This window comes from Papaver somniferum, chromosome 6, assembly GCF_003573695.1.
Source record: "Papaver somniferum cultivar HN1 chromosome 6, ASM357369v1, whole genome shotgun sequence".
Taxonomy (NCBI): Eukaryota; Viridiplantae; Streptophyta; class Magnoliopsida; order Ranunculales; family Papaveraceae; genus Papaver; species Papaver somniferum.
In genome coordinates, this window is record NC_039363.1 from 130,333,874 (window position 1) to 130,360,466 (window position 26,593).

A 26,593-nucleotide genomic window follows, 5' to 3' on the forward strand; every position below is an offset into this window, starting at 1 on the left:
GTAACCGATTTCCTCATTCCTGGACTAGCCAGTAATTCCTAGTTTTGTTATTTGGAGGAAGATAAACCTAGGTTGATAAGGATGATTTCAGTTATCTTTTTCTGATCGGTTATCTACCATGGTTGATAATGCAATCATTTTTATGTAGATAATCAGATAATGGGGTTTACCAAAAGGAATATAATCACCGTAAAGTAAATTCTTGCTGTCGGTTTCCCACTGGAGATCCCAGGGATTCCTTGCCGCGACTGTGGTATTTTTGTGTTTTTTATTCCTGGGCGGACGAGTTGAAAACAGATACCATAATTCTAACAAATAAGATTGGATGGGATATGCTTATATGCAGGCAGACAGCAACAGCCGAAAGACTAAACCAGATACACAAAGAAGAGCCAAAAGAGCATCTAAGCTTGGAAAGCACTGGCATCTGTAATAATCTAGATAAGAGCACAAAAACATTTGATTGAACAAAATTATGTTCTCAGAAGTCAGAACATCTTCCCAAGTCTCAATCTGATTATCTCCTAAGTTTTTAAAGTATCTTCTGTCCTAAAATCGTAACTCTGACTTCTCTCATACTTGGATGGAAAGCGTCTGCCATTATAATGCTGCCACTTCGAAAATCTATTTGTGGTATAAATAGACAATAGTGAAAACAAAGAAACCAGCCATCTGCAACCAAAAATACAGCATTGTCAGGAACAATCTCTTACTGTCCTGCATCTCATTGTGCGTGTATATGTAGAGACTAGAGAGAGATCTTACGGTTGAGAATGAAGCTCCATAATAGGGAAAAGCTGTGGGTATAAATCTCTCGTATTCATTGTGTCTGTAAGGTCGAACTGGAATCTGTAATTCAAAAAGTCCATCAAGTAAAGATCACCTCCAAAGGCACAAATTGAAATAAGAATATGCTAGTTACATAAATTAGTACATTATCATAGAACACTGCATGCATATGAGCTGTCGTAAAGGGGTTCAAGTCGTTTAGACCATAGCATCTTTGTTTTGCAAAAGAGTTATACCATGACTTGGCATACAAAAGACTGTCTCAAAATGCCAAGTCATTTGATGAGTTAAATAAACAATACGAAATAGTTAATATTAAAGATGATTTTCTAAAGAAGCTAGTAATAGGCCACCGTACGCTTATGAGCTGCCGTAAAGGGGTTAAACCGTTAAAGTCGTCTTGACAATAGGATCTTTCTTTTGCAAAAGAATTTTACCATGACTTTGAGTAAACCAAGATTATCTCAAATTGCCAAGTCATTGATGAGTTAAATAAACAATATGAAATAGTTAATATTGAAAATGATTTTGTAAGAAAGCTAGTAATGGGCAAGAGCAAGTTGATCTAAAGATTAAACTACATTTGACAAATAGCCTAGCCTAAGCATTCAAATCACGGTGACTAAAAACATTGAATGTGACCAATGGAAAGGCTAACTAATCTCTAAACTGTCATACGACAACCATGACTTCAGGTTACTTGGCTGCGCATTATTAACTGTATTACTACATGAAAGAAATATGGTTTATGCAAAGATAATATAAATACCTGCTTTGAAAGAGATAGGCTTGTGTACCCAAGTCTCTGGTACTCAACCTTAAATTGGAAAACACCATAAACATCTGGTACCTTGAAGATTGTAGAGTATAACCCCTGCAGAAACAAGACATGCAAAAAATCATTTATAAAAGGCTAGAAAAACACAAGTAAATGAGAACTTCGGAATCAAATTACCTTCTTATCAGTGGATAAATTCTTCAATACATAGGGGCTCATCATGTAAAACTGGAGTTGAACATCATTTGCAATATATGGTACCCAGCTTGTCCCAGACCATTCATAGATCTCGACGGAGTACTCCTTCAAACAAAATTATGGGTCAAAAAATAAGCAACCAAATACTGACTCATTCCTTGATTTTCATCCATAATACGAGAAATGGTATTCTATCAGAGAAAAAAGGGACAGAAGCAAATACCACTTCATCATTTATCCTGTAAATTGCAGGCTCATCTGTTTCCCCAACTCTGTGATGCCTAACATAGACCGCCTACAGACAACATGGACGTTATACTAATGCTCAAACTGGATGTCAATCATAGTAGTTGAATTGTAAGTAAAAGTTTACTTCGTATCCGCAGGAGATAATTTAAACTGTGAAGGGTGAAAGCACAAACATCTAAGATCTGACCTATAGTTTCTTTCAGCAGACAGCAGTCATAAAATTTCAATTCAAATACGAGGTAGAAGTCTTACCTTAAGATGACCTCTTTCATGGAAGACCCATTTGCTGAGTTCAGTAGCAAACTGCTCGTTGCCAGATTTCTCGTGTCTGAAATTGAAAGCAAAATTTCTCAATGAGTTTTTTAATCTTAAAGTGGATCATTGTGTAGAATCTAGGATGTGCCTTCCAAACCCAATGAACAGCCAAGAAAGAAATACATCTCAGTTATTACTTTTCTGAACTTATTTCATGCATAGTTAGGCAATCATAAGCGGAAAGCTTAAAGCTAAGACAGTATGAGAGCTTTGCTTACTTAATTGAGGTTCCTGCTTTCTGCACAGCCGATTTGAACAATCTAAGTCAAAGAAAAAAGTTATATCAGTGGAAGGAGTAAAAAATAGTGAAAAAACATCGTACAGATGAATTTGACGTATACCGATTGCTGAACAGATCTAAGGAGCCAGATATAACTACACGAGCATTGTTTCTTGCCTGCAAATGTAGAAGAAATTAATTCATACCCTGAGGATTTATATAAAAAGGATTACAAAGAGATATTGATGAAGCAGCTAAAGGTATATAAAAAGCAACAACAAATGGTCTCGTTAATGTATATCATACTAGAGCTGAACATCATATAACTGCAGTTGCAAAGTGAGAGACTTCTTACTATACAACAAAAAATTATTATAAAGGGCTTGGAGATAACTCCCCAACAGCAAAGGAAATACCTGAACAACTGACACTAAAGAGATTGTAGCTCCTGTGAGTGATGGAGGATTTGACAACTTTGCATTTGGATTAGCAGAATATGCAGCAGGAGAAGCTGAGAGAACTTTTATACCCTATACGCAATGTAGAAAAAATGGTAATAAGAACATCAACAAAATGCACCAGAATGATAGCTGAACAATAAGTTGAAACAAGTAACTGCATTAACAAAACCAAGTTTACCAGGCTATTGGCAGAGCTTAATGAATGGCCAATTCCTTGAAAGAGTACAGGTGCCTGTACCAGTTCAGTTAATACGTACATCAGAAATCCATGGCGCTTTCATATAACCATCAAGCTACTAGAAAATTGTTTGTTCGAAATGGCATTGTATGAGAAGTTCAAGAAGATAGTTTTTAGTAAATTTTGTCACAGTTGTTTCACAAAATCAACAATGTTCTATGCATTTACAGCTGGAAAAACAAATTAATAAAAATCAGAAATAAACTTGCCTCAATTTTCTTGCTTCCCAAAATCACATCAGATTTAATGAAATCATCACTAGCAATCAAAGTATGATCCCCATCAGTAGCTGATACAGCATAACTGGTATGATCAATAACCTTAGCTTCGGAATCCTACACAAAACACAACAAACAAACAAGCAAAATTGAAACAAATCAAGAATTCAGTATGCATTTCCCATACAATCAGTTCTAGATTCTCAAACTAACCTCATCAAAATCAACACCACATTCGGTAGCAATATCTCTAATCAAATCAGAAGCAGAAGAATCAGCTGTAAGAATCAAATCATGCCCAGCATCAACAAATTCCAATACAGCAGCTGAATCCAAAGATCCTCCCAAACCTACACAACGCAATATACCAAAAAAAAAAAAAAAAATGTTCAATTAAAACCCCAAAAAAATTGACAATTCTAATTAACACCAGAGCAAGATAAACTTACGCTTAGTTGATGGAGAGAAAAGTAATAATCCATCATACAGATACTTCCCATATCTCTTGAGAGTAAGCTTAGGATCCTCAGCAAGCTTAAAATCAAGTTCAAATCCACGTGTTTGAAGAGATTTGAAGAAGATCGAATGCGAAGATTTGATACCTAGATCATCTACTAACACCAGAATTTTCCGATCACTAGGGTTCTCAGAAGAGAATGAGTTACACAACAATGGAAGAAACGAAATTAGGGTTAAAAATATGACGAGATTTTTCGCCATTTTTAGGGTTTTGGTTTCTGGATCCAAACTCACACAGAAAATGAAGAAGATCGATATAGTAAATAGTAGATGTCAAAGAGAAGAAAGTCTTTGTGGTTTGTGGAAATTACTATATTTGCCACTGGGTGGGGTGGGAATAGAATAAATCGATACTTGGGTGGGGTGGGAATAGGATAAATTAAGAGGCGTGTAGAGAATCATCGATGACGTAAGCAGAAAAGGAAAGAAAGAAACCTTTTTATACTCTGAAGACAGAGCTTCTCTTCATATTCAACGTTTTTTCTCTTGGCTTCTTCATACTTTTTTACTCACCCGCGTCTCAGAATCAATCAGGTTTGTTTCATGGATTATTTTATCTCTGTGTGATGATTCTCATGTTTCGTAGTTACGATCGAGTTTATTTGTTTGCAGATTTGGTATAAAAGAAAACCCTAAATTTTCTTAGGGTTTTTTTATTGAATTTTGTACAATTGAGGATTATAGTTGTCTTCTTTTTCTATATTTATCTGTGGTGTATATTGTTTATCTGATTTCATTTTGAGCTTATTTGGGGTTTCTTTTTTGGGTTTGTACTGAATTTTAGGGTTTACCCATGTTGTTGGTTTGGCGTTGTTAAAGAACTAGAAGACTAGTTATCAAGCAGGATTTTGTTGTAGTGATTTACTCTCACGGGTGAAGTAGAACTCAGCTTTGTTTAAATTTGATCCGGATTTTGTTGTTAGGTGCATGTCATTATTGTCTGACCATATGCTTATGCTCTGGTCTTATACTTTGCTATGTACCTCAAAGAGTTATTAGATTCTTGAGTTTTTATTGTTTTGTAGTTTTGAATCACTTTCTTACAAACGTTATTGCACCATTGTACCTTGAGAAGCCTTCAGCCTGTGTGTCAAATCTATTGAAGTGGCATGTTGTCACTTTATATACTATCTAAAGGCTTATTGTGATTTGTAGTTTTAATTGGTCGGCACAATGGACTTGTGTGGGTTTTTTTTTGTATGTCATAATGGATATGCCAATATCTAGGTAGAGGTCTATGAGTCTATTCAGTATGAATGCAACTTGGGATAACTTTATTAGTGGAAATTGTAGAATGGTATGAATATAGTTTGGGTATTCTTGAGGGTCTTGGCTTCTTTCTTTTTGATGCTTTTGACTTGTAATTGCGGTGATTGCTGTTGTCTTAGAAATACCCCATGTCATGGGGATACTAATTTATGCTGCAAGGAATACTAACACTACATTTTGTTTATGTAGGAACAATGATTAGGCTTTTTAAGGTAAAAGAAAAGCAAAGAGAAGCTGCTGAAAATAACAATGGGAGAGCCCCCGTCAAGAAGCAAAGTCCAGGAGAATTGCGTCTTAATAAAGGTTTTTACTCTCCCTCCCTCCAACTGAACATGCACACATGAACCATAGAGTAACTATGGACAGTTGAGATTCTGGTTCTTGGATAACCTGTTTTCAACTGGAGCGAATTTTATAAAGAACAGCTTAAGAGCTCTTGCCTGAATATGTCATCCACCTTCTTCATTTGTTGTGGTTCGATTTATGTATACACACCTGGAGTATTTTTTCAAAGGACTGGTGATATCGATTTTTTCACGTTAATTGTTTCTCACCTTCTTCAATCTCTTCCTGGTCGATGTTTAACACACTATACCATTTGTAGCATGTAGCTTTTCCATTTCATTCATTTATTTGTGAAATCTTTTTCTCGTAGATATCAGCGAATTGAATCTTCCCCAAACTACTAAAATATCATTTCCTAATGGCAAGGATGAGCTGATGAACTTCGAGGTCAGCATTCGACCTGATGAAGGATACTACAGGTCTGTAATTTTTTTGCTGAACCTAATGATCTGCAAAATGCAGCGAACTATTGAGATTTTGAGATGATGAAACAGTCGTATTCTTTTGATAATTTTATTTTGAACGTGTTTCATGTGTGACAGGAGTGGTAAGTTTGAGTTTACTTTCCAAGTCTCCCCTACCTACCCTCACGAAGCACCAAAAGTTAAGTGCAAGACAAAGGTAGGTTTTTCTCCAATGACCCTTCTTTTCTGGTGCATTTAATCAGTTTACATTGTGCTACCCTGTGCCTATGTCTTACGAGAATTTCTTACTCGCAGGTTTACCATCCTAATATTGACTTGGAAGGAAATGTCTGCCTCAATATCTTACGTGAAGACTGGAAACCTGTCCTCAACATAAACACAGTCATCTATGGACTCAATTATCTTTTCACGGTATGTTTCTGATCAGTGATTTCTAATAGGAAAAGATATATGGTGTTCTTCTTACCTCTTGTTTGTACTTTTTTCTGATTTTAACACCATTGTCTTTGAAGTTAAATGCTTGCCATTATACCTGAGATTGTTTTAATTGAAAATTTGTAATGTATCTATATATACATAAAATTTGGAATGATTTTAATCTGCTGAAGCAAGGCCTTAGTGATTTTCTTCCTTCTTTATACGAGGCATATTTTGGATTGCATCGTATCTTGAAATGCTTCTTTTTCATCCTTGAGAGTATTGTATCCTGCATGTTGTTCTGTTTAAGAGTAGATTCTAACAGTTTTCGAATAATTGCAGCATCCTAATCATGAGGATCCCTTAAATCACGAAGCAGCAGCTGTATTGAGGGATAACCCAAAAACTTTTGAGGCAAATGTGCGTAGAGCGATGTCTGGTGGATATGTAGGGAACAATACCTTTTCGCGATGCATTTATTGATATCTCAGATTCTCAATTGTCCTTGCCATGATATTCCGATCCTTGAGGTTCCAAGGCTGTATATTTAGTCCTTTGTGTCTTATCCTTTACATGGCTTTAAACACTTTCTGTGATTAAAGGTGAAAGATCTATTGAACTGAGCATGATGTGAGTCCCCAGTAGGATAGTTTCTGCAAGCTTTGTGTAGCTTATGACTAGAACCGTCAGTAATATCCTTTCTATTCTTAAATCTTTCTTTAGTGTCGATTGTTTATGTGCATCTATCATGTGTCCCCGTCTTTGTTTTGTTATTACATTGTTAACAGCTTCATCAAATATGAAATCACTGTTAGCATGGGTTACCATGTACAAACAATATGCAGAGTGATTATGTGCTGTTCGTTTTTTAAGCTGGAGTATATCTGATACAAGCTGTTGAACAAAATTTCGGCTTAAGAGTCCTGAAAATGGCGTTATTTTCCTGCAGACAGGCTGAGACAAATGGATATCCCTAGGATTAGGAAGAGCGCTGTTGGTTTGATAATGTGGACGTCAGCTTTAAGATTGTGGTTTCAGACGTATACCACGACAGATGAGCAATTGGCTAATGCACTTCTTTTGAAGTCAAAACCAAGAAGCTCAAGAACTTAGAATTTCAGATGAATTGTTTAATTTAGTTAAGACTATTGAGGTACAGTGCTTAAACAAGTGAAGTCATAAGAATCCTGTAACTTGTTCTACAAATCTGGGTGAACTCACGCCAAATTCCTGGGACCAATTTGTACTCACCAAGAATCACTACACAGGCTCGTTTGCTTTAGCTGGGACACCAGTTAAATCAGAAAGCTTGTCAAAAACTAGCTTTAGAGAATCCAACGACATCTACTCACGTCATCTCTTGCTCTTTCAAAGCAGCATTTTTAGCATTTTCTCGATCTCGCTTGTAAAACCAATACAATGGGGTGTAGAACAGGGAACACAGAGCATAAGGAACACACATCATCGATACAAGCCCTCTTGATAAAGCAAACGCTTCTTTCAAGGAACCCGATGCCAAATTCGCAGACTTCAGATCATACCCGAATGTCTTCTCTGAGAGGATCCCAACAATGGGAGCGGCGAATGAAGAGAATGAGCCTTCGAAGGCACGATCAAATGCATATATCATGGTTCTATGCTGGGTGGGGACTACTTCAGCAAACATTGGATTGTTGGCGCAAGAACCATTCCAGCTGATCATGAGTCCCATAAAGAAGAGAGTGACAGCAAAAGTAGGCCAGCTACTTACAGATTGTGGAATCACCACAAGGAGGAACCATGAAAAGCATACTCCCATGAAAGCACTAAACTGTGCACCCATGATACGCCCCCTGCTTGGGTATATGCGTGAAATCCTATCTCCTATCAATCCACCTAAGAGGGATCCCATTGCACACCCGATGGCAAAGAGACTGAGGAGAGCAGCTGTTTTCTTATGATCAAAGCCTGCAATATCATGTTCCAACGTTAGTGTGTGATTAGAACAAACTCGATATCCTTAAAAAAATATATAAAATAGTACTTTTGTAAATTACTGCTGAACGGAACCAATAGTACAATGCGGATCTATTCTCACCAATTAATTCAAACCACATAGTGAAGAACACCATGGCTGTCCAGGGAAGTGAACCAACAATTCCTTGCAGTACAATAAACTAGAAAGTTTTCAATCTCATCACAGTTTTCATAGCTCTCCATGACTCTGACCAAACTGAAGGTATACTAACATTCCCCTTTTTTACCAAATTGTCCCTGCAACATAGGGATGCTGTTAGCAATGGAAATTCGGTGCAGGAGAGAATCCTACTGATGTCTTTCAGTAACAAATCTGATAGCAAAAATATAGAAATTCATATGCCCCCTTCAAATGCATTTTTTAAATTGTAGCAAAAAATATCGGATTTTTTGAATGCAGATAGCAACCTTTACCTTTCACAGCTCTCAGCCAATTCATAAGGAGCATGTTTTTGTAGCTTCCTTGGGTCAATAACAAACAAATAGACAAGCAATGCAATTACAGAACTCGCTAATGCCATCATAATAAATGCACACCGCCACCCGGGAACTCCCCAATATTCCTGTCCAGCCATAATTGTTGCCAGAGCACTACCACCAATTCCGCCCACAGAACCAACAAGGCTCAGCATACCAAATCCTCTACCTCGAACACCATCTATGTAACTATCAGCAACGAATGATTGTAGTGCGGGTATCACAATAGCTAAACCAACACCATTCACAGCTCTCCAAAATGCAATCTGTGAAAACTGAGAACTTGCACCCACTCCAGCCGTTGATATTGCCCAGCACAAAGTGCCCATAGCAAGAACAGTAGGTCGATCATAACGAAGAACTAAAACTCCAGCTAATGGTGATGAGAGTGCCTGCACAAATCTCAGTATGAACGTAAGATAACCCAGATCAGTGGGTCCAGCATTGAATGTTTCACTGACTTCTTTGTAGACGGCAGGTAGGAGATTCTCATCAGCACGTTCCATAATAGCAGCCAGGTTGATGAGAATGAGAGATAGTGAAATCCCAAAGACCGTCCTTGTACTGTAAGATAAAAAGCACAATAGCAGGATATTGAATCCCAATTATAATCAGATTTACAAAAGAATTGTTCACCATCCATCACATGTTTAGAATACACAATCAGTAACTACTCTCTTACACCTGTTAGTCGAAAACTAGAAACTTACTGTCCTTTTACTTTAAAGAAGACAGTGTACAGCTGACATTCTACCGTACTGATAAACATAGGAAGCAACTTAGAGAACACAATGTGAGACCTAAATGCAACTCAACCAAGAGCATCAATAGTCGGTATTAATTTGATAGCTTTCTATTCATCCAGCCAATGGATGAGGTTTTTACACTATCCCAAGTCTGCCGCAATCAGGGGTAGTGGTAACCAGCACAACTGCACAAGAGCCTATGAGTATCCGGTTCCTCTAATCACCACAGTTGCTCTAATCAATCCGTTGAAATTCATGAGGCCAGTAATCATCTAACAAATTAGGACGGTGCCATATGGCACAGGTTACCCCAAGTTCCATATAATTTGTAAGGTTACAACTTACAAGCTTTACTTAATTATCAGGTTACTTCAAAGCAAGACTCAAAGAATCAAAATGGAGCAGTGAAACAATGACAAAAAAATACAAACTGTATCCGCTTAAACTACATTTAACATACTTATACCAAAACCCAGATACTCTAACTTTGAGAATACACTAGTAGAAATGAATTAAAATCAGAAAACTTACTTCATTTTATCCATGGAAATGTAGATGCTGTTAATATCAGAAAATCGATGCTAGATTGATGAGAGGAAGCTCAAATCACTCCCATCAGTCAGAAACATCCATCCTTCAGAAACAGAATAAACAGATCCAATCGCATCTGTGGTAGATTGAAAACAATGGTTCTTGGTTGTATGAGAGATGAATCTGAAAACAAGAACAAACAAAAGAAGAGGATATAGATGGAAATACTTAAGAAGAATATTCAATTAGTATTTATTATAAATTCATCTACCCGAATCTTGAAGCGATTAAAGTAAAGTGTTTGTAGTAATATTTTTTATTTCATTTTTTAAATGTACCCGCCACAATCACGAAACGCGGAGAAAAATGGTCGACGACCAAACCACACCCATTGGATTCTTTTCAATCTTGTTTAAGCTTTAAGAGTTGAGAGCATATGGGAGGAGAGTTGACTGTTGAGAACTGAGTTTCTTTACTCAGTTCTGGGGTTTTGTTCAAAGACTCCAGACCTGCTCAGCCCAAGTTTCTAATAGCACCACAACAGATGAGCCACAGACAACAATAAAGAAAAAAAGAACTCTTATGGTGAAATGTACAACCTGCATTTTGCGTTTGAATTTCAGGTATAGCGTCATAGCATACACGAAAGCTGCAACATAAACACTCATTCTACAACAAAATTGGTTTTTTACAGAGATGTATTGAGCTATACTGATCCCAATCTCTTGTAATAAGAATTGAGAATTTGTATAAAAGATTCTACAAATGATTGTACGATACAACTGGCTCATATCTGGTGACACTAAAAATGAATTCGCACCAAATCTGTGAGATCACCAAGTTCTATGCCTCGAGTATAAATAAAAATGTTTGTTTACTGTAGATGGGTGGGATGTCAACTGGATCAGAGAGTGTGTCAACAACTAAATCTACAAAATTCTAAGACATCTTTTCATGTCATCTCTTGCTCTTTCAAAGCTGCATTTCTAGCATTCTCCCGATCTCGCTTGTAACACCAATACAATGGGGTGTAGAAAAGGGAACACAGAGCAAACGGAACAGACATCATTGATACAAGCCCTCTTGACAAAGCAAATGCCTCTTTTATGGAACCTGATGTCAAACTCACAGCCTTTGGATCATAGCCGAATGCCTTCTCTGAGAGGATACCAACAATGGGGGCGGCGAATGAAGAGAATGAGCCTTCAAAGGCACGATCAAATGCATAAATCATGGTCCTGTGCTTTGAAGGGACCACCTCAGCAAACATGGGGTTGTTTGCGCAAGTAGCACACCAGCTAATCGTGAGTCCCATAAAAAAGAGAGTGACAGCAAATATAGACCAACTACTTACTGACTGCGGAATAACCATAAGGAGGAACCATGAAAAGGGTACACCCATGAAAGCACTAAATTGTGCACACATTATGCGCCCCGAGTGTGGATAGACGCGTGACATCCTATCTGCTATTAGTCCGCCTAGGAGGGAGCCCATTGAACACCCGATGGCAAAGAGACTGAGGAGAGCAGCTGTATTGTTATGATCAAAGCCTACATGAATGTATGTCAGATGTGAGTCATTAATCAGAACAGATTTCATGTCCTAAAAAACTGTTTAAAAATATGCAAGAAATTATAACTTGTACAGCTTTTTCCCACAACGGAACATATATAATACAATATGGATCATTTCTTACCAATCAATTGAAACCACATAGTGAAGAACACCATGGCTGTCCAGGGAAGTGTACCAACAATTCCTTGCAGTACAATAAACTGGAAAGTTTGCAATTTCGTCACAGTTTTCATGGCTCTCCATGACTCTGACCATACCGATGGTATACTAACATTCCCCTTCTCTACCAAGTTTTCTCTGCACCCAAGGAAGCTCTTAGTTGCAAGAAATCGGCGAAAGAAAGAATCATATCAATGTCATACTTGAGATGGAAAACTAAAAATAAATACTTAAGGAAAAAGTATCAGATTCGCGAATGCAGATAGCAACTCTTACCTTTCAGAGCTCTCAGTCATTTCATGAGAAATATGTTTATGTTGTTTCCTTGGGTCAATAACAAACATATAGACGAGCAAAGCAATTACTGAACTCGATAATGCCATCATAATAAATGCACATCGCCACCCAGGAACTCCCCAGAATTCCTGACCAGCCATAATTGTTGCCATAGCACTGCCACCTATTCCACCCACAGAACCAACAAGGCTTAGCATACCAAACCCTGTGCCTCGAACACCATCGGCATAACTATCAGCAATGAATGACTGAAGTGCGGGTATCACAATAGCTAAACCAACACCATTCACAGCTCTCCAAAATGCAACCTGTGAAAATTGATAACTTACACCCACTCCGGCCGTCGATATGGCCCAGCACAAAGTGCCCATAGCAAGAACAGTGGGTCTGTCATAACGGAGAACTAAAATTCCAGCTACTGGTGATGAAAGTGACTGCACAAATCTTAGTATGAACGTAAGATATCCCAAATCAGTGGGCCCAGCATTGAAAGTTTCACTGACTTCTTTGTAGACAGAAGGTAGGAGATTCTCATCAGCACGCTCCATAATAGCAGCCATGTTGATGAGAATGAGTGACAGTGAAATCCCAAAGACAGTCCTTGTTCTGTAAGATGAGACATACGCAAGAGAAGGATATGAAATTCCAATTTCAATGCGTATAATCAGACAGTCAAAAGCATTGTTCACCGGCCTTCACATGTTCAGGATGCACAATTAGTAACTGTGACTGATAATACATCTTTTTAATTGAACATTAAAGTCTAAAGACCTGCTATTTCCGACTTATAAAAGCCACAACCTATACGCTGGTATGTACCATATATAGTCGACATTAATTCGATAATATTCCATCCAAGTATCCAACAAACCTATGGGTGAGGTTTCTGCAGTGTCTTTACACAAGAACAAGTCTGCTGAATCTGGGCAGCAGCAACTGGCATAACTCATAAGAGCCTATGTCTATGTGCATTCATTTTCTCTATTCACCACAGATATTCTAAACCAGTAGTTACATTTAAGGCCAACAATCTTCTAATTAATTACGTCTCTGCAGCCATATGAAACAGGTTATACCCAAATCCATACTGTATATTTACAAACATAATTCTATCAGAACTAACAGTCAAAAGCAGAACACACAATCAGAATGAAATAGTGAAACTTAAGATGACTAAAAAAAACTCAACCATTTTCCATTCAAATAACATATAACACACTTACAAACAAAATCCAAACAATGAATTTGAAGACAAGAATTTACAAAAGCAAAAATGAATTAAAATCATAAAACTTACTTCATCTTGTTTGGCTTTTTGATTAGATGAAAGTGATTATTATTAGTAGATCGATGAACTGAGCCAGATTGATGAGAGGAAGTTCTAGCTACTCCCATCAATCAGAAATATCGATCCCTCAGAAACTGAAAAACAGATCCAATCGCATCTATGGTAGATTGACGATAGTGATTCTTTCTTAATTGAATCTGAAAATAAAAAAGGAGGACATATATGGAAATACGTAAGAAGAATATTCAATTAGTATTTTTAGAATAGAATTAAAATTATAGTTTAGGGGTTTACACATTGGTCTTCCCGAATCTTAAAGCGATGATGAAAGCAAAGTGTTGTAATATTTTGATTTCATTATTTCAAATGTACCCGCCACGATCACGATAAACGTGGAGACAAATAATTTTTTGTGAGGTCAACGAACAAATCAGAACCGTTGATTGGTAGATAACGAGAAACGTGTCCCCATCTCCCACATACTGTATTTGTGAACAAAAAAACTGAAAATGTGTATCTGGTTTTTACTGTGTTTAGTTTGAACTATGAAGCCCCTACCTCTTCCCAGTTCTATCGCGTCTAGTTCAGTACAAGTGGGTGGATGGCCCCACTCCCCAGTTCTTGGACTTGTAACCAAGGTTTGAAAAACATGTGTTTTTTCTAAAGAAAAACACCCGTTAAAATGGTCACACTCATATACCGTGATCGTGAGGGTCCCTGAACCCCGTGCCTATATTATACCGATAAATAGGAAATAACGTCAGTTTTTTGGGACCGTTTTTCCATTTTCATACATGTTACCGTTTTTCTAAAATTGAATTTTACGTTTTTTCTATCTAAATAACATTTTAACGTAAGGTTTTTAGACCATTTTTTCCGTTTTCATGTCAGTTGTAACCGTTTTTTAATTAAGATGAATATAAAAATATTTTCTTACAATTCTTTATGTTTTAAATTAAAGAAATATAATTAATAATTTAAAAATAAAAGAATAAAATAATAATATATAGAAAACGTTATTAGACCCGTTATAACTGTTTTCACGCACGTTGTAACTGTTAGATATGAATTTCAAACCATAATTCTTTTTCATTTTCTATTTAACCGTTATAAAGCCCGTTATTTTAAAATAACATATAAAAAACGCGATTTTTCCCTACATGACGCGATTTTTGTCCAAAAAGTGCTCACGTCCGTCAAAACGCGTTATAACGGTCACCCCCAATAATCGTGTCCTGAGTCGTGACCTGTTTTTCAATCCTTGCTTGTAACTGTTTGGATTCCTGAATTTTACTGGTTTGTAAATACGTGGTCCGTGCCCGTTGTCACATCCCTCAGTTACGACTTGCAAACTCTATGGCCATCAATTAAACCAAAAACTGTTTTGTAGACTAAGGAAAATCAATTAAACCAAATCATGTAGAAACTCGTCAAGACAGTGATATAAATAATTCTTGTGGAGACAACTTTTTTCACAAGCTCTTACTTCGTTTTGGAAAAAAGAAGAAGAAGAAAAAAAAAAAAAGTAAGTAAGTAATCCAATGTTTTTATACCCATGTCATCGTTTAATGTTTGCATACTAACGTGTAATTCATTTAATTGCAGCTGGAACGATTTTTAACTGCCTATGGAGAATTCGTAACGGGGAAAAGAAGTTCATTCACCACAAGGAATATGTGGTGTTGTAGCACCATGCTCGGTTGTTCATTAACGATATATTGATATGCGAGATTCAAAAATTTGCATAATTTTTTTTTTTTACTCGATCAATATTAAATTTTATTACTCAAGAGAAATCCAAAAAAAAATACAATCAGAACCTAAGAAACAAAACTGAAACTGCTAACAAAAACCAAGACCCTAGACATTTTGTAAGCCCATTCTTAGCTTATTTTGTAATACATTTTATTCGGTATTTCTAAATCCTTTATGAAATATGGTTTTGACCAAAATTGTTGGCTAGCACCTCTGCCCAATCCTGCTCCTCTTTTCGCCAGATGACCAGCCGTGAAATTTATTTCTTTATCACAGTAAAAGAATCTTAACTTTAAAAAACCTCCACATACCCTACTCCATCTGGTTTGAATGAACCAGGGAAGATTACCAGTATTAAATGTACATACTGCGGCCAATGAATCAGAGTTAATTACCAAATCTTCAATTATGTTTTGAAAAGCCCATTTTGTAGCACTGATGACACCTATAAGATCAGCAATTATCTTTGTTGCCACTCCTAGGCCTTTTGCTTATGCATATAAGCAACCTCCTCTGTTATTTCTGCACACAAAACCAAAGCCAGCATTTCCTGGATCACCTCTTGAAGTTCCATTGCAACAAATGAGAAGTTGATTCATATCAGGAAGAAAAGACTTCAGTTATGAGGTTCCTTGAATTTTAATAGGCCTTCTCTACAAATCAAAATTCTTAAGAACTTGAAAGTCATAACTGCAGTCCCACATGACCCCCTTCATTCTACTTGCACATTCCTTTGTAAACTGCATAACTCTCTATTTGAATCTCTCCACATTTACTTTTTCTTCATCAAAAACAATTCTATTTCTCAAAAACCAAATTTCCATCATTGTCACTGAAGCTGTCAAAATCCATACTTCTTGAACTGCTTTACTTTTCTTACTTGCAAACTGCATCACATCCCTATATGAAGTTGGATTTAGAAATAAGAACATATTGCCAAGCCATTTCCATATTATTTGACTGAAATTACGATACTATAGTATGTGATCCAAGTTTTCACTTGATGTTCCACACAGATAACACTTGGAGGCTAAACTAAAACCTTTTTCCTGCATTTTACTATCTGTAGCACATATTTGTCTAACCAATTTCCAAACATTGCTTGATGTAGTAGGATGTAAAACAGAATGCCATACATTTTTTTCCCAATCTACTTTTTCATAATGAGTTATGATACTTTCTACAGCAGAGCATACAGTGAATTCACCTTTCATATTTGCAGTACAAATTCTCTTATCTTCACCCTGAGCTAGTACTGGTAATTCTTCCACTTCAAAGTACTCCAGCATTCTTTGAGGTATTAACCACTCTCCAACTGTAATCAAGTCTGAAACTTTCATTTCACTGTGTTGACTCATATACTCATCTTCAGGGAAAAGTTCACATAATGGTTTATCCTTAATCCATACATCCCTCCAAACTGATATATACTCTCCTGATCCAATCAACCATCTATAATTCTGTTTCACATCTTCCATAACCTATTTAAGACCAGGCAAAATAGATGATTTTTTGTAACCAGTACACAACTCCCCATTAGCTGTAAAATGCTTTGCTCTCATGAATCTGGACCATTCTGCTTCTGAGTTTAAAATCTTCCATAATAGTTTCATGAGTAAAGCTTTGTTTATGATCTTCAATCTTCTTAAACCTAGACCTCCTTCTTCTATTGGAGCACAAACATACTCCCATGTCATAGTAATCATCTTTCTAGTAGAAGGATCCTCAGTCCAAAGAAAATTCCTTATCATTTGTTCACAAGTTTTAATGACCCTGTCTGGTAGTTCATACACAAACATATTATATACCTGAATACTACACAGAATTGACTTTATTAGGACAATCCTATCCTTGAATGCCAGCATCTTGCCAATCCAGCTTGACAGTCTACCTTGTAACATCTCCACTACACCCCACACATTTATATCCCTTATCACTCCTGGTTTCAACATCACACCAAGATATTTATCTAGGAAGATTGATAGAACCATCTGCAACTCAGTAGAAATCTGTTGTTTCCTAATTTCTGTAACACCCCCCACAAACAGTTTACTCTTTGTTTGATTAATTACTTGTCCACATGAACATTGATACTCACTTAGTAACTTCATAACAGCATGAATAGTTCTCTTATGCCCATTAAAAAATAGGAAAACATCATCAGCAAATAGTATATGAGTTGGACTTACACCTCCTTTACTAACCATTGGTTTTATCTTCCCTTCTTGCACTTGCATACTCAAGCTTCTACTTACTACATCTTCAACAATAACAAAGAGAATAGGTGACAATGGATCACCTTGTCTCAACCCCCTACTAACAGGAAAAAACCCCACATGACCTCCATTAACCAGGACTGATACTCTTGCAGATTCAAATAAAATCATCAACCATCTAACATATTTTTCAGAAAACCTAAACTTTCTCATTACTTCCCATAAAAACTCCCAGCTTAGAGAGTCATAGGCTTGTTTTATATCCAATTTAAGTCCCACATTACCACCTCTTCTCTTTATATCCAATTCATTAATCATATCAGAGGCTAGAACAATTTGCTCTTGTATGCACCTTCATTTTATGAATGCCCCTTGTTGACTAGATACTACCTTCTCCATCATTCCATACATTCTTGAGGTTATTATTTTTGTAAGGATTTTGAAGCTAAAATTGTTGAGCCCAATTGGTATGAACTGGTTTGGTTTCCTTGCATATTTCACTTTAGATAGAAGAAACAGAAAATTTGAGTTCATACCTCTGGGAATGAAACCTTTCCTCCAACAATATTGAATAGCTTGAACTATTCCTTCACCTATTATATCCAAGCAAATCTATAGAAAAAAACAGGAAATCCATCTGGTCCCGGTGCACTATCATGCGCTAATTTGCATACTAAATTATCCTATGTAATGCGCTAATTTCCTAAACTATGCAATGAATGTTTTGTTTCTGAACGTATGTCATAATCAGGTTATGTAGACATTTATAAACTTTGTTTTATGTGTACATTAATAAGAACCGATTCTGAGTTTTCTTCGTCATTTTAAAAAAACTCTACCTAGAATCGGTCTACAATTGCACGAACATCAACCGGTTATGGGTTGAGTTTTTTCAAAAAAAATCAGGTTTTGACGATGAACTGACAGTAATTGACTTGATTATAATTAAGTAAAATAGTTAGATAAGGAGTTTTACTTCAAATATTTTCTTTTGTCTCGTGATAATAGTCCTCAATTAATATATTTTTAGACTCTTTTATTCTTATTTGATATGCCCAAAATTCTTCACGAAAAACCAATCATAATTATTGCGAGAAACTCAGGTCATGTTTTTACTCACACCTTAATGTGGCAGATTTTCGGTCACGATTTTTTGTCGCCAAAAGACATAATTTGTGTGGCAACATATTTCTGGTCACGGTATAAATGTTGAATTAATGGAGTAGATTTTAGGTCTTAGTGGCAGATTTGATTTCTGAAAAATTTCGTTTCTTTCCATTGTGCACTCCTTATATTAATGTTACATCGTATTTATGGGACTCGAGCAACGTTGGTCAGCTAAACTATTGGTGTGCCGGAGTAACGGGCTAGTACTATCTCTTGTTTACAGCTAAGAGAACTAGAAACAGTTCACATAGGCTAGAAACTCCGGAAGCATTGATTTCTATGGAGTGTTTAAATTAACAGAGAATTGTAAATAGTTACCACAGTACTCACCGAACCTAACGAATCAACATTGTCTCTTCTAAGAATAATGTTAGCAGTTTCAATGAACCTGATAATTCACCGCAGCAAAACTCGCTCAGGCAGGCAACCGTAAGAATGTATTCAAGCTCCAAATTAATTCCTGAGACCACACATTAAAAAAGAAACACATTCGTTTGCTTCCAATCTGCAAGTTCGTTGGACAATTTCGCCATATATTTACAGAATTCAGGTAGTACATGTTTTTGTTACAATGCAGCATTTCTAGCATTCGCACGGTCTCGCTTGTAGGTCCAATATAGTGGGGCGTAGAACAGACCACACAGAGCAAATGGAACACACATCATGGAGACAAGCCCTCTCGACAAAGCAAATGCCTCTTTTGGAGACCCTGATGGCAGAATCACAGACTTCGGATCATAGCCAAAGATCTTCTCCGAGAGGATCCCAACAATGGGAGCGGCGAACGAAGAGAAGGAGCCTTCGAAGGCACGATCAAACGCGTAAATCATGGTCCTGTGCTTTAAAGGGACCACCTCAGCGAATATGGGGTTGTTTGCGCCAGTAGCACACCAGCTAAGCGTGAGTCCCATGAAAAAAAGAGTAACAGCAAATACAGACCAACTACTAACTGACTGCGGAATAACCATAAGGAGGAACCATGAAAAAGGAACGCCCATGAAAGCGCTAAACTGTGCAACCATGATACGCCCAGTATTTGGGTGTAATTGCGACAGCCCATCTCCTATGAACCCACCTAGGAGGGATCCCATTGAAGTACCAATGGTGAAAAGACTGATGAGAGTAGCTGTGTTTTTGTGATCAAAGCCTGTAAGTTGTATGTCAGATATGAGAACCACAGCAGATCAAATTTTGATATTCGCAGCAATAATAGATGTGCAGATTTAATGATATATTTCCTTGATAAATGTTTTCTCACCAATCAATTCAAACCACATAGTGAAAAACACAATGGCTGTCCAGGGTAGTGAACCAACAACTCCTTGCATTATAATAAACTGAAATGTTTGCACTTTTGTCACAGTTTTCATGGCTCTCCATGACTCTGACCAAACTGATGGTACACTAGCATATCCCGCTGTTAACAGATGGCCCTGCACAAAACAACAGCTTCCGTAAAATTCAGTGAAGGGTATGGATGTCTTTCATAAGAGTGATAATGATGGTAAATCTCTCTTTTACTTGAGGTTTCAGGAGAAGCATCTAAAAACATATTGCGTTCAAAGATGCAGATAACAACGCTTACCTCTCAGAGCCTTCAGCCGTTTCAAGTGTAAGATCCTTGTATAATTCTCTTGGGTCAATGCCAAACATAAAGACAAAAAACCCAATAAGGGAACTAAATATTGCCATCATAACAAATGCACATCGCCACCCAGGTATTCCCCAAAACTCTTGACCGGCCATAATTGTTGCCACGACTCCACCGCCTGTTCCACCCACAGCACCAACAAGGGCTAATATACCAAATCCAGTACCTCGAACACTATCCTCATAGCTATCAGCTATGAATGACTGAAGTGCAGGTATCACTATAGCTAAACCAAAACCATTGACAGCTCTCCACAATGCAACTTGCCAGAACCGATAACTTGCGCCTACTGCAGCCGTCGACAGAGCCCAACACAGTGTCCCCAAAGCGAGAATTGTTGGTCTATCATGGTGAAGAACTAAAACTCCGGCCAGTGGTGATGAAAGTGCCTGCACAAACTTTTGTATGAATGTAAGATATCCAAGGTCAGCTGGACCAACACTGAAAGCTTCACTGACTTCTTTGTAAACAGACGGTAAGAGATTCTCATCGGCCTTTTCCATAATAGCAGCCAAGTTAATGAGAATGAGAGAGAGAGAAACCCCAAAAATAGTCCTTGTTCTGTAAAAAGACAAGATATGATAGCACAATATTGGAATCCCATTTCAATGCATCTTTACACACTAAGTAGTAACTATAAATTTTAAACACCGGCGATTAAGAACTATAGAATAATAGGTTCACCATTGGAGACCTGATTTCCTGAACTCTTTGAAGAAACTTGATGTGTATAACTTACAAACTACCCATGAAAAAAATGAAGGGGGATTTTGAGAACATGATTTATTCAATTCGGGACATTTAATCATATTCCTAATGGCCAGAATAGGTATGTGAAGGACTGTTTTTTATGTTGACGCATTCTATTCAGATGCTTCATACAAGTACTTAACAGAAAGAAATTAAGAAAATGGTCTAGACTAGAGATGGGGTATTTACCTTTGACATATTGGTTAACTGCAACATGCACTAACCTATGAAGCTAATTAGGAATATTCAGCTCAGTTTACAACCATCCAGAAGTCATGGGATTAATTCCTGTCTTGGTACCATTATCATCATCGTATTCAACTCAATATAACAAGAATGAGACCAAAGAATCAGGCCTAACTAGGATGTTCATATCAGGGCAGTTCGCAAACCGTGATAGTGCAATGCTGTGAAAAGCCTAAAAGACCTACCTGGGTGCACCAGGCGCCTTAAACAACACTTTTCCCAGCAGTCCATATAATTTGAAAATTTACAATCTATATACATTACTATCACTAGTACAGTTGTAAAACAAAACAAGAAGGGTCACAAAGAAAACCCCAAAACTACTCATTCTAACAAAAATACAGTTCCCAGAAAACCTAATCACTAAATTGAGAAATAAAACTGAAATTAGGAAATAACCAATAAATCTTAAACTTACTTCATTGTATCCGGATTTCTGGTAGTCATAATATCACGAGAAGATTATCAATGAGTTCTAATTATCTTCCATTAATCTCTTAGAAGTGGAAACAGATGAGTCGTCTCTATCAGTCCATGGTAGATAAGATACATTGCTTCTTTCTTTGCCCAAGATATATTGTATCAACAACAGGGATATATATGGATGTAATCATAAAACTTTCAATTTAATTTTTTTCCTATTTTAAAATTTTCGTTGACAAATTTACGAATTATTAAGTGTTAGTTGCTCTTTCCAAGTCCCTATGTCTCAAAGAAAGAAAAGAGATATTTTTATTGTTTGTTTTCATTTTTCTGTTCCCGCCATGTGTCATGACTCTTAAGAACATAAGGTGAAATGGGTCAAAGCCACACCTTGAGTCCTCAACAACTCCTTGACATTTTAAGCAGTTAAACGGAAACGGTAACTCGGGTTTTCACAGATTTACTCGTAGTTTGTTAGCAGGCGTTAAGAGTGGTAAGACCAAGACGCACTTGTCTTGTCCTAGGGTATTGTCTTTGTCGTGTCAAGGACTCAAGGATTGGGTCCTAAGTGTAACAAGTGGTCCCAAATAGAGCTGGGTTTGGATCTGTTGGAGAGTCTTGGACTGTATAAAACCATCTTTTTGGGAGTTTTTGCCAGAACCAGTTTTAAGGCAGGCATGATGTAGGCAACAGGCGTACCTCAAAAGACGTACAAAAAAGACCGCAGAAATCAGCTTTTGTTTGTTATGACTTATGATCACAAAACTTGTCAAAAGAGAAAAAAATCATGTTCGCCCAAGTATGGGACGACCTGCTATGGGTATTGTGATCGGTATGGCAATTGAGCAGTCTACAAAATTTCTCATGGTAGAAGATATTCAAGAAGGACTGAAATGTGTTTATTTAGATACAAGAACACTGGCGAAATCCACAAGGAATCACGAGCTCGAATGAAATAAAGACTACGGGTCAAAGATACACAGGAGATACGAAAAGCATGAAACCATACAGACCAAGTGAACACTATACTGGTTTCTGATCTACTTCATACATCTTTTACATTTTGTGTTCATCATCACTTGGGCCTGTATGGTTTTCCATGGACAAAAGAAGCCGGAAAATAACAAAAATCTACATATTAGACAGGAGATAAGCACATTTTATCCAAGGTTTTAGCAAGTACTTCTGTTTCCTCAACTACGTCTTCTGAAGCCTTTTGGATGTTTGAATTGCATTCTTGGTATCTAAAGCAGGATATGAGATGATCATTAACAATACCTGCTACTTGCATGAAGGAATACACAACTGTGGGACCAACACAGCGGAAGCCTCTCCTCATTAAGTCCTTGCTAATGACATCAGCCTTTGGGGTCTTGACAGGTACTTGACGAACGTAGCGGAACCCGTTTTTGAGTGTTTGATGATTCACAAAACTCCAGCAATAATTGTCAAAGGAACCGCATTCCTCTTGTACCTGCAAAAAACAGAGTGAAATTAGTCCAGAAAAATCATTTTATTTATGAAATACGAATCTTATGACATTTATTTTAAAAGACAAAGGACTTCCATTCAACTCCATTGAGAACGGGTTGAATTTATACCGCTAATTCATCATACACGATTTGCTTGATTTGACTTCAATTAGCATAAGGCTGTGGCATTGGATTTACTAAACCATATATCAATTACCTTGAGTATCTGCTTGGCGTTGTCCACGACTGCTCGAAGCTTTGGCTCTGATAGCACATTTTTGCCAGCTGTTTTCATAGCCAGTATCTTCTTTTCGGAGAATTTGGCGACAGACGCTATGTCAAAGTTATCGAAAAGCTTCCTGTCACAATGATCAGAAAACCAACATATTAAAAAACCTGGAGATGAAGCTTTGATACATCTAAATGACGAGGGCAGTGGAGCCTCTTATGCCTGAAAGCGTCTCTCTTGCTGAGAATTGTCGGCCAATTGTGTTCAGCCAGTGCTATCGCAAACACAAGCAGCTCAAATAGCTTCCTATCATCATGAGCTGGAACTCCCCATTCTTCATCGTGGAAGCAAGCATAGAGTGGATCTATGAGGAAGATATCAAATCAAATCAGTAAACCTTCTCAAGAGAGAAATATGTAAAGACAGACGTAGAGACATTTTAAGAGAATTTACGATCAATAGAAAGTTAAAGTAATATGGCTATTTTCACTTAAAGGGGTGAAGAGAACCCACACTTCATATATGATAGTAAGACGCTATTGAGATGGGACCAAAAGCAGACTTCTGTCCTTAAAGGCATACAAATTTCTAATATCAATATAGCACAGGTTGCATGTTGCCCTAAGACATAACCTACTTGACTTGAGATTAGGAAAACTGAAACTACCCAGAAATACTTCACAATGATAACTGAAATGGAATATAAGGAAGAGCTTAGTTTTTAGTAGGATCCATAGTTTTAGACCATTACAGCAAGGACAAGCTAAAATCTAATGCTTCATGTCTGGTCTGTCTCTAGGTTGAGTTGGCTAACCCTGAGCTCAGCACTTTTGTGTCTGCAAAACTAAATACTCAAACTCACTCTCAATACAAACTTTAGGGTTTGCTGAAAGCTCCAAATTGTCTTTTCGGATAATAAGAAGCTGCCCACTTGAGTCACTGATGGCTTTGGTGGTTATCTGCTATTTCATTAATGACACAAATAGGCTATCCTTTGCAAGATTAGGTGCTCTTTGAAATTTTAAATACAAATCTCCAGTCTAATAAAATAACACGAAAGAAACTCCACATCTGAAAGTTTTTGGCTCGTATTAAAACTCCGCATCTCATGCAATCATCAGCGAGTCAGCAGCTTGCCAACTAGACAGCTCATAGATTATTGTATCAATGCTGTTGCTCTTTGATGACTAGAAGTTTGCTAGTGCTGACTATTTGGCTTTTGTTAGGAAAAGAACACAATGCATAAGAAAACATTGGACACCACATTGGCAGCTCATACAAGGTATCGTATTAGTGCTGTCGTTATGTTAATCAATACCAGTTCGCTGGTTCTGACACTCCGAGTCGTTTAAAGCAGTCTTTAAGTACAAATAACGTAAGGTAACGCACATTACAGATGTACTGCTACTCATATATTAAATTAACTGGAATGCAGGGAGCATTACCTAAATTCTAAAACAAGAATATCCTAAGTAATCATGAATAAGCACGGTCTAAGTATACTATAAGTCCTACATTGCAGCCAAGTAGTCTAACCTGACTCTGGCCTTGACAATTTATAGGTAACTGATTACGGTCGACATATCTCACCAGTTATTCTAGGCCAGATGAAGTTGGAGAAAAATATGGTTCCTCGGACAATGCCAAGGTCCAAAATGGGAAATGATTAGAACTCTGAAATGTGAAATCTCCGGGAATCTATAAAATCATTTTCACAGTTGATGCTTTAAATGATGTTCCTCCTCTTTCACCGGAACAAGAAGTGGGTTTCTGAATTTTCTTCTCACTGTCCAAGAAGGTGACTTTTAATTGTACTGAGATTATTTTAATCCCGAGAGTACATTTGAATCTCTTTTAAATTTGTTAAAATTTTTGATTCGTTCTAGAAAAAACTTGTAATACTTACCAAACAATCCCTTAAATAAGAATCAAAAGTATTCAAACTAGGAGGAAATTCACAGAACAAGACAGACATTTCTAAGCCATTTTCTGCAAAAACTGACATATGCTATCCAAGAATAATGGACACAAGATATTAATAAATACTCATAAATGAATACTAAAAATCAACCAGATTGAGCTTCAATAATTCAAAAATTAAACCAGAAACACGGAAATGTACGACTTACCAGAGTTTGCTGTAATCCAATCACACCTCTTCATCAAATTTACTGGTGAAGGAGACGGAGAAGGAGACCTAGATACTGACCGTGGTCGTCGAATAACTTCAACTTTTTCAGAAACAATTTTAACAGGTTTCAACATGACATTTTGCTGTTGATCCATTGTTCTAGTCTTCCTCAATGTCTTTTTATTAGAAGAAACACTAGAAGAAGAATCTGACGAACACGAACTATCTACAGAAGCATTAGCTCTAACAACTGAATCTGGTAATTTTGGAACCAATAACCTTCTGGTCTGTAAAGGTTTCTTCATAATTTCAGTCTTTCTTTTAATCTCTAAAATTTCTGAAACCCTAACTCGATTTCCAGCTGGTCCAAGAACAGGTCTAGTTTCTGAATCTTGTTCAGTTGGTGATTTAAACTCTGCAGCTACAGACATTGCTGTAAACCCTAAAATTTCACAAAAATCAAACTTAATTTCTCCCAAATTTAGCTCAAAAAATTAAAAAAAAATCAGCTAAATTATTACTGAAAAATACTTTTACCTTTATGAACAAATCGGTGTATACTACTATCTTCTTTAATCAGATTGGGGAGATTTTAAATATGCTCTGGATTTTCCTTTTTTTTTTTTTTTACAGGGAAAAGAAAGAAACCCTAAAAATTTGTGAGAAACAGTGTACTACTTTGAATCTGGAAAGTTTTGTGAGGGTTTTACGAAAATGGGAAATGAGCAAAAGAGAAGAGAGAGAAATAGAGCAAAAGTAAGGGACTGACTTTAAACGGGTGGGAGATGGTCTGTAAAATGACTGGTTTTTGGGATATGTTTTGTTATATTTACAAAATAACCTCAACTGTATATTATACTTTCATTTCAACTACACTCCATCGCCAACTTGCGTGTCATATTCTTCTTCCAATGACAAAATACGGAATTCCATTTAATTTAACTGTAAAATGTCGTCTGATGAGTATTCATAGTTTCATACTGTATTTGATTTTGATTTATCATCTTGTAATCCAATCCGGA

General features: G+C 36.9%; 5 protein-coding genes and 1 pseudogene across 6 annotated transcripts; 1 reads left to right on the top strand and 5 right to left on the bottom strand.

Moving 5' to 3' along the window:
* Positions 1 to 306: 306 nt before the first annotated feature.
* Positions 307 to 4,250, bottom strand: LOC113289303 (dolichyl-diphosphooligosaccharide--protein glycosyltransferase 48 kDa subunit-like). The gene is made up of 13 exons (XM_026538529.1): positions 3,916 to 4,250; positions 3,680 to 3,816; positions 3,458 to 3,583; positions 3,189 to 3,242; positions 2,966 to 3,079; positions 2,671 to 2,726; positions 2,548 to 2,589; positions 2,267 to 2,342; positions 1,989 to 2,060; positions 1,745 to 1,870; positions 1,559 to 1,663; positions 766 to 849; positions 307 to 672 (listed from the first exon to the last, which is right to left on the bottom strand). Exons 1-13 carry the CDS (start codon positions 4,184 to 4,186, stop codon positions 625 to 627), a joined length of 1,311 nt encoding a protein of 436 aa, XP_026394314.1. The 5' UTR covers positions 4,187 to 4,250; the 3' UTR covers positions 307 to 624.
* Positions 4,251 to 4,382: 132 nt separating this feature from the next.
* On the top strand, positions 4,383 to 7,185 carry LOC113289304 (NEDD8-conjugating enzyme Ubc12-like). 2 transcript variants are annotated; one of them, XM_026538530.1, is made up of 6 exons: positions 4,383 to 4,519; positions 5,444 to 5,557; positions 5,910 to 6,018; positions 6,142 to 6,220; positions 6,319 to 6,435; positions 6,784 to 7,183. In XM_026538530.1, the coding sequence occupies exons 2-6, from the start codon at positions 5,449 to 5,451 to the stop codon at positions 6,922 to 6,924; spliced, it is 555 nt and encodes a 184-aa protein (XP_026394315.1). In that variant the 5' UTR covers positions 4,383 to 4,519; positions 5,444 to 5,448; the 3' UTR covers positions 6,925 to 7,183. The 2 variants fall into 2 exon arrangements, with proteins under 2 accessions (XP_026394315.1, XP_026394316.1); XM_026538531.1 differs by lacking the exon at positions 4,383 to 4,519 and adding an exon at positions 4,777 to 4,858 and having other exon boundaries at positions 6,784 to 7,185.
* On the bottom strand, positions 7,178 to 10,627 carry LOC113289302 (annotated as a pseudogene).
* Positions 10,628 to 10,806: 179 nt separating this feature from the next.
* Positions 10,807 to 13,882, bottom strand: LOC113289305 (multidrug resistance protein 2-like). The gene is made up of 5 exons (XM_026538532.1): positions 13,826 to 13,882; positions 13,541 to 13,728; positions 12,223 to 12,849; positions 11,909 to 12,084; positions 10,807 to 11,762 (listed from the first exon to the last, which is right to left on the bottom strand). The coding sequence occupies exons 2-5, from the start codon at positions 13,636 to 13,638 to the stop codon at positions 11,164 to 11,166; spliced, it is 1,500 nt and encodes a 499-aa protein (XP_026394317.1). The 5' UTR covers positions 13,639 to 13,728; positions 13,826 to 13,882; the 3' UTR covers positions 10,807 to 11,163.
* Positions 13,883 to 19,093: 5,211 nt separating this feature from the next.
* LOC113286182 (putative metabolite transport protein YyaJ) lies at positions 19,094 to 21,866 on the bottom strand. The gene is made up of 4 exons (XM_026534870.1): positions 21,735 to 21,866; positions 20,267 to 20,881; positions 19,928 to 20,112; positions 19,094 to 19,816 (listed from the first exon to the last, which is right to left on the bottom strand). The coding sequence occupies exons 1-4, from the start codon at positions 21,761 to 21,763 to the stop codon at positions 19,236 to 19,238; spliced, it is 1,410 nt and encodes a 469-aa protein (XP_026390655.1). The 5' UTR covers positions 21,764 to 21,866; the 3' UTR covers positions 19,094 to 19,235.
* A 750-nt stretch (positions 21,867 to 22,616) lies between these two features.
* Positions 22,617 to 26,323, bottom strand: LOC113289306 (DNA-3-methyladenine glycosylase 1-like). The gene is made up of 5 exons (XM_026538533.1): positions 26,109 to 26,323; positions 25,570 to 26,013; positions 23,663 to 23,804; positions 23,429 to 23,570; positions 22,617 to 23,213 (listed from the first exon to the last, which is right to left on the bottom strand). The coding sequence occupies exons 2-5, from the start codon at positions 26,000 to 26,002 to the stop codon at positions 22,878 to 22,880; spliced, it is 1,053 nt and encodes a 350-aa protein (XP_026394318.1). The 5' UTR covers positions 26,003 to 26,013; positions 26,109 to 26,323; the 3' UTR covers positions 22,617 to 22,877.
* Between the last annotated feature and the right edge of the window lie 270 nt (positions 26,324 to 26,593).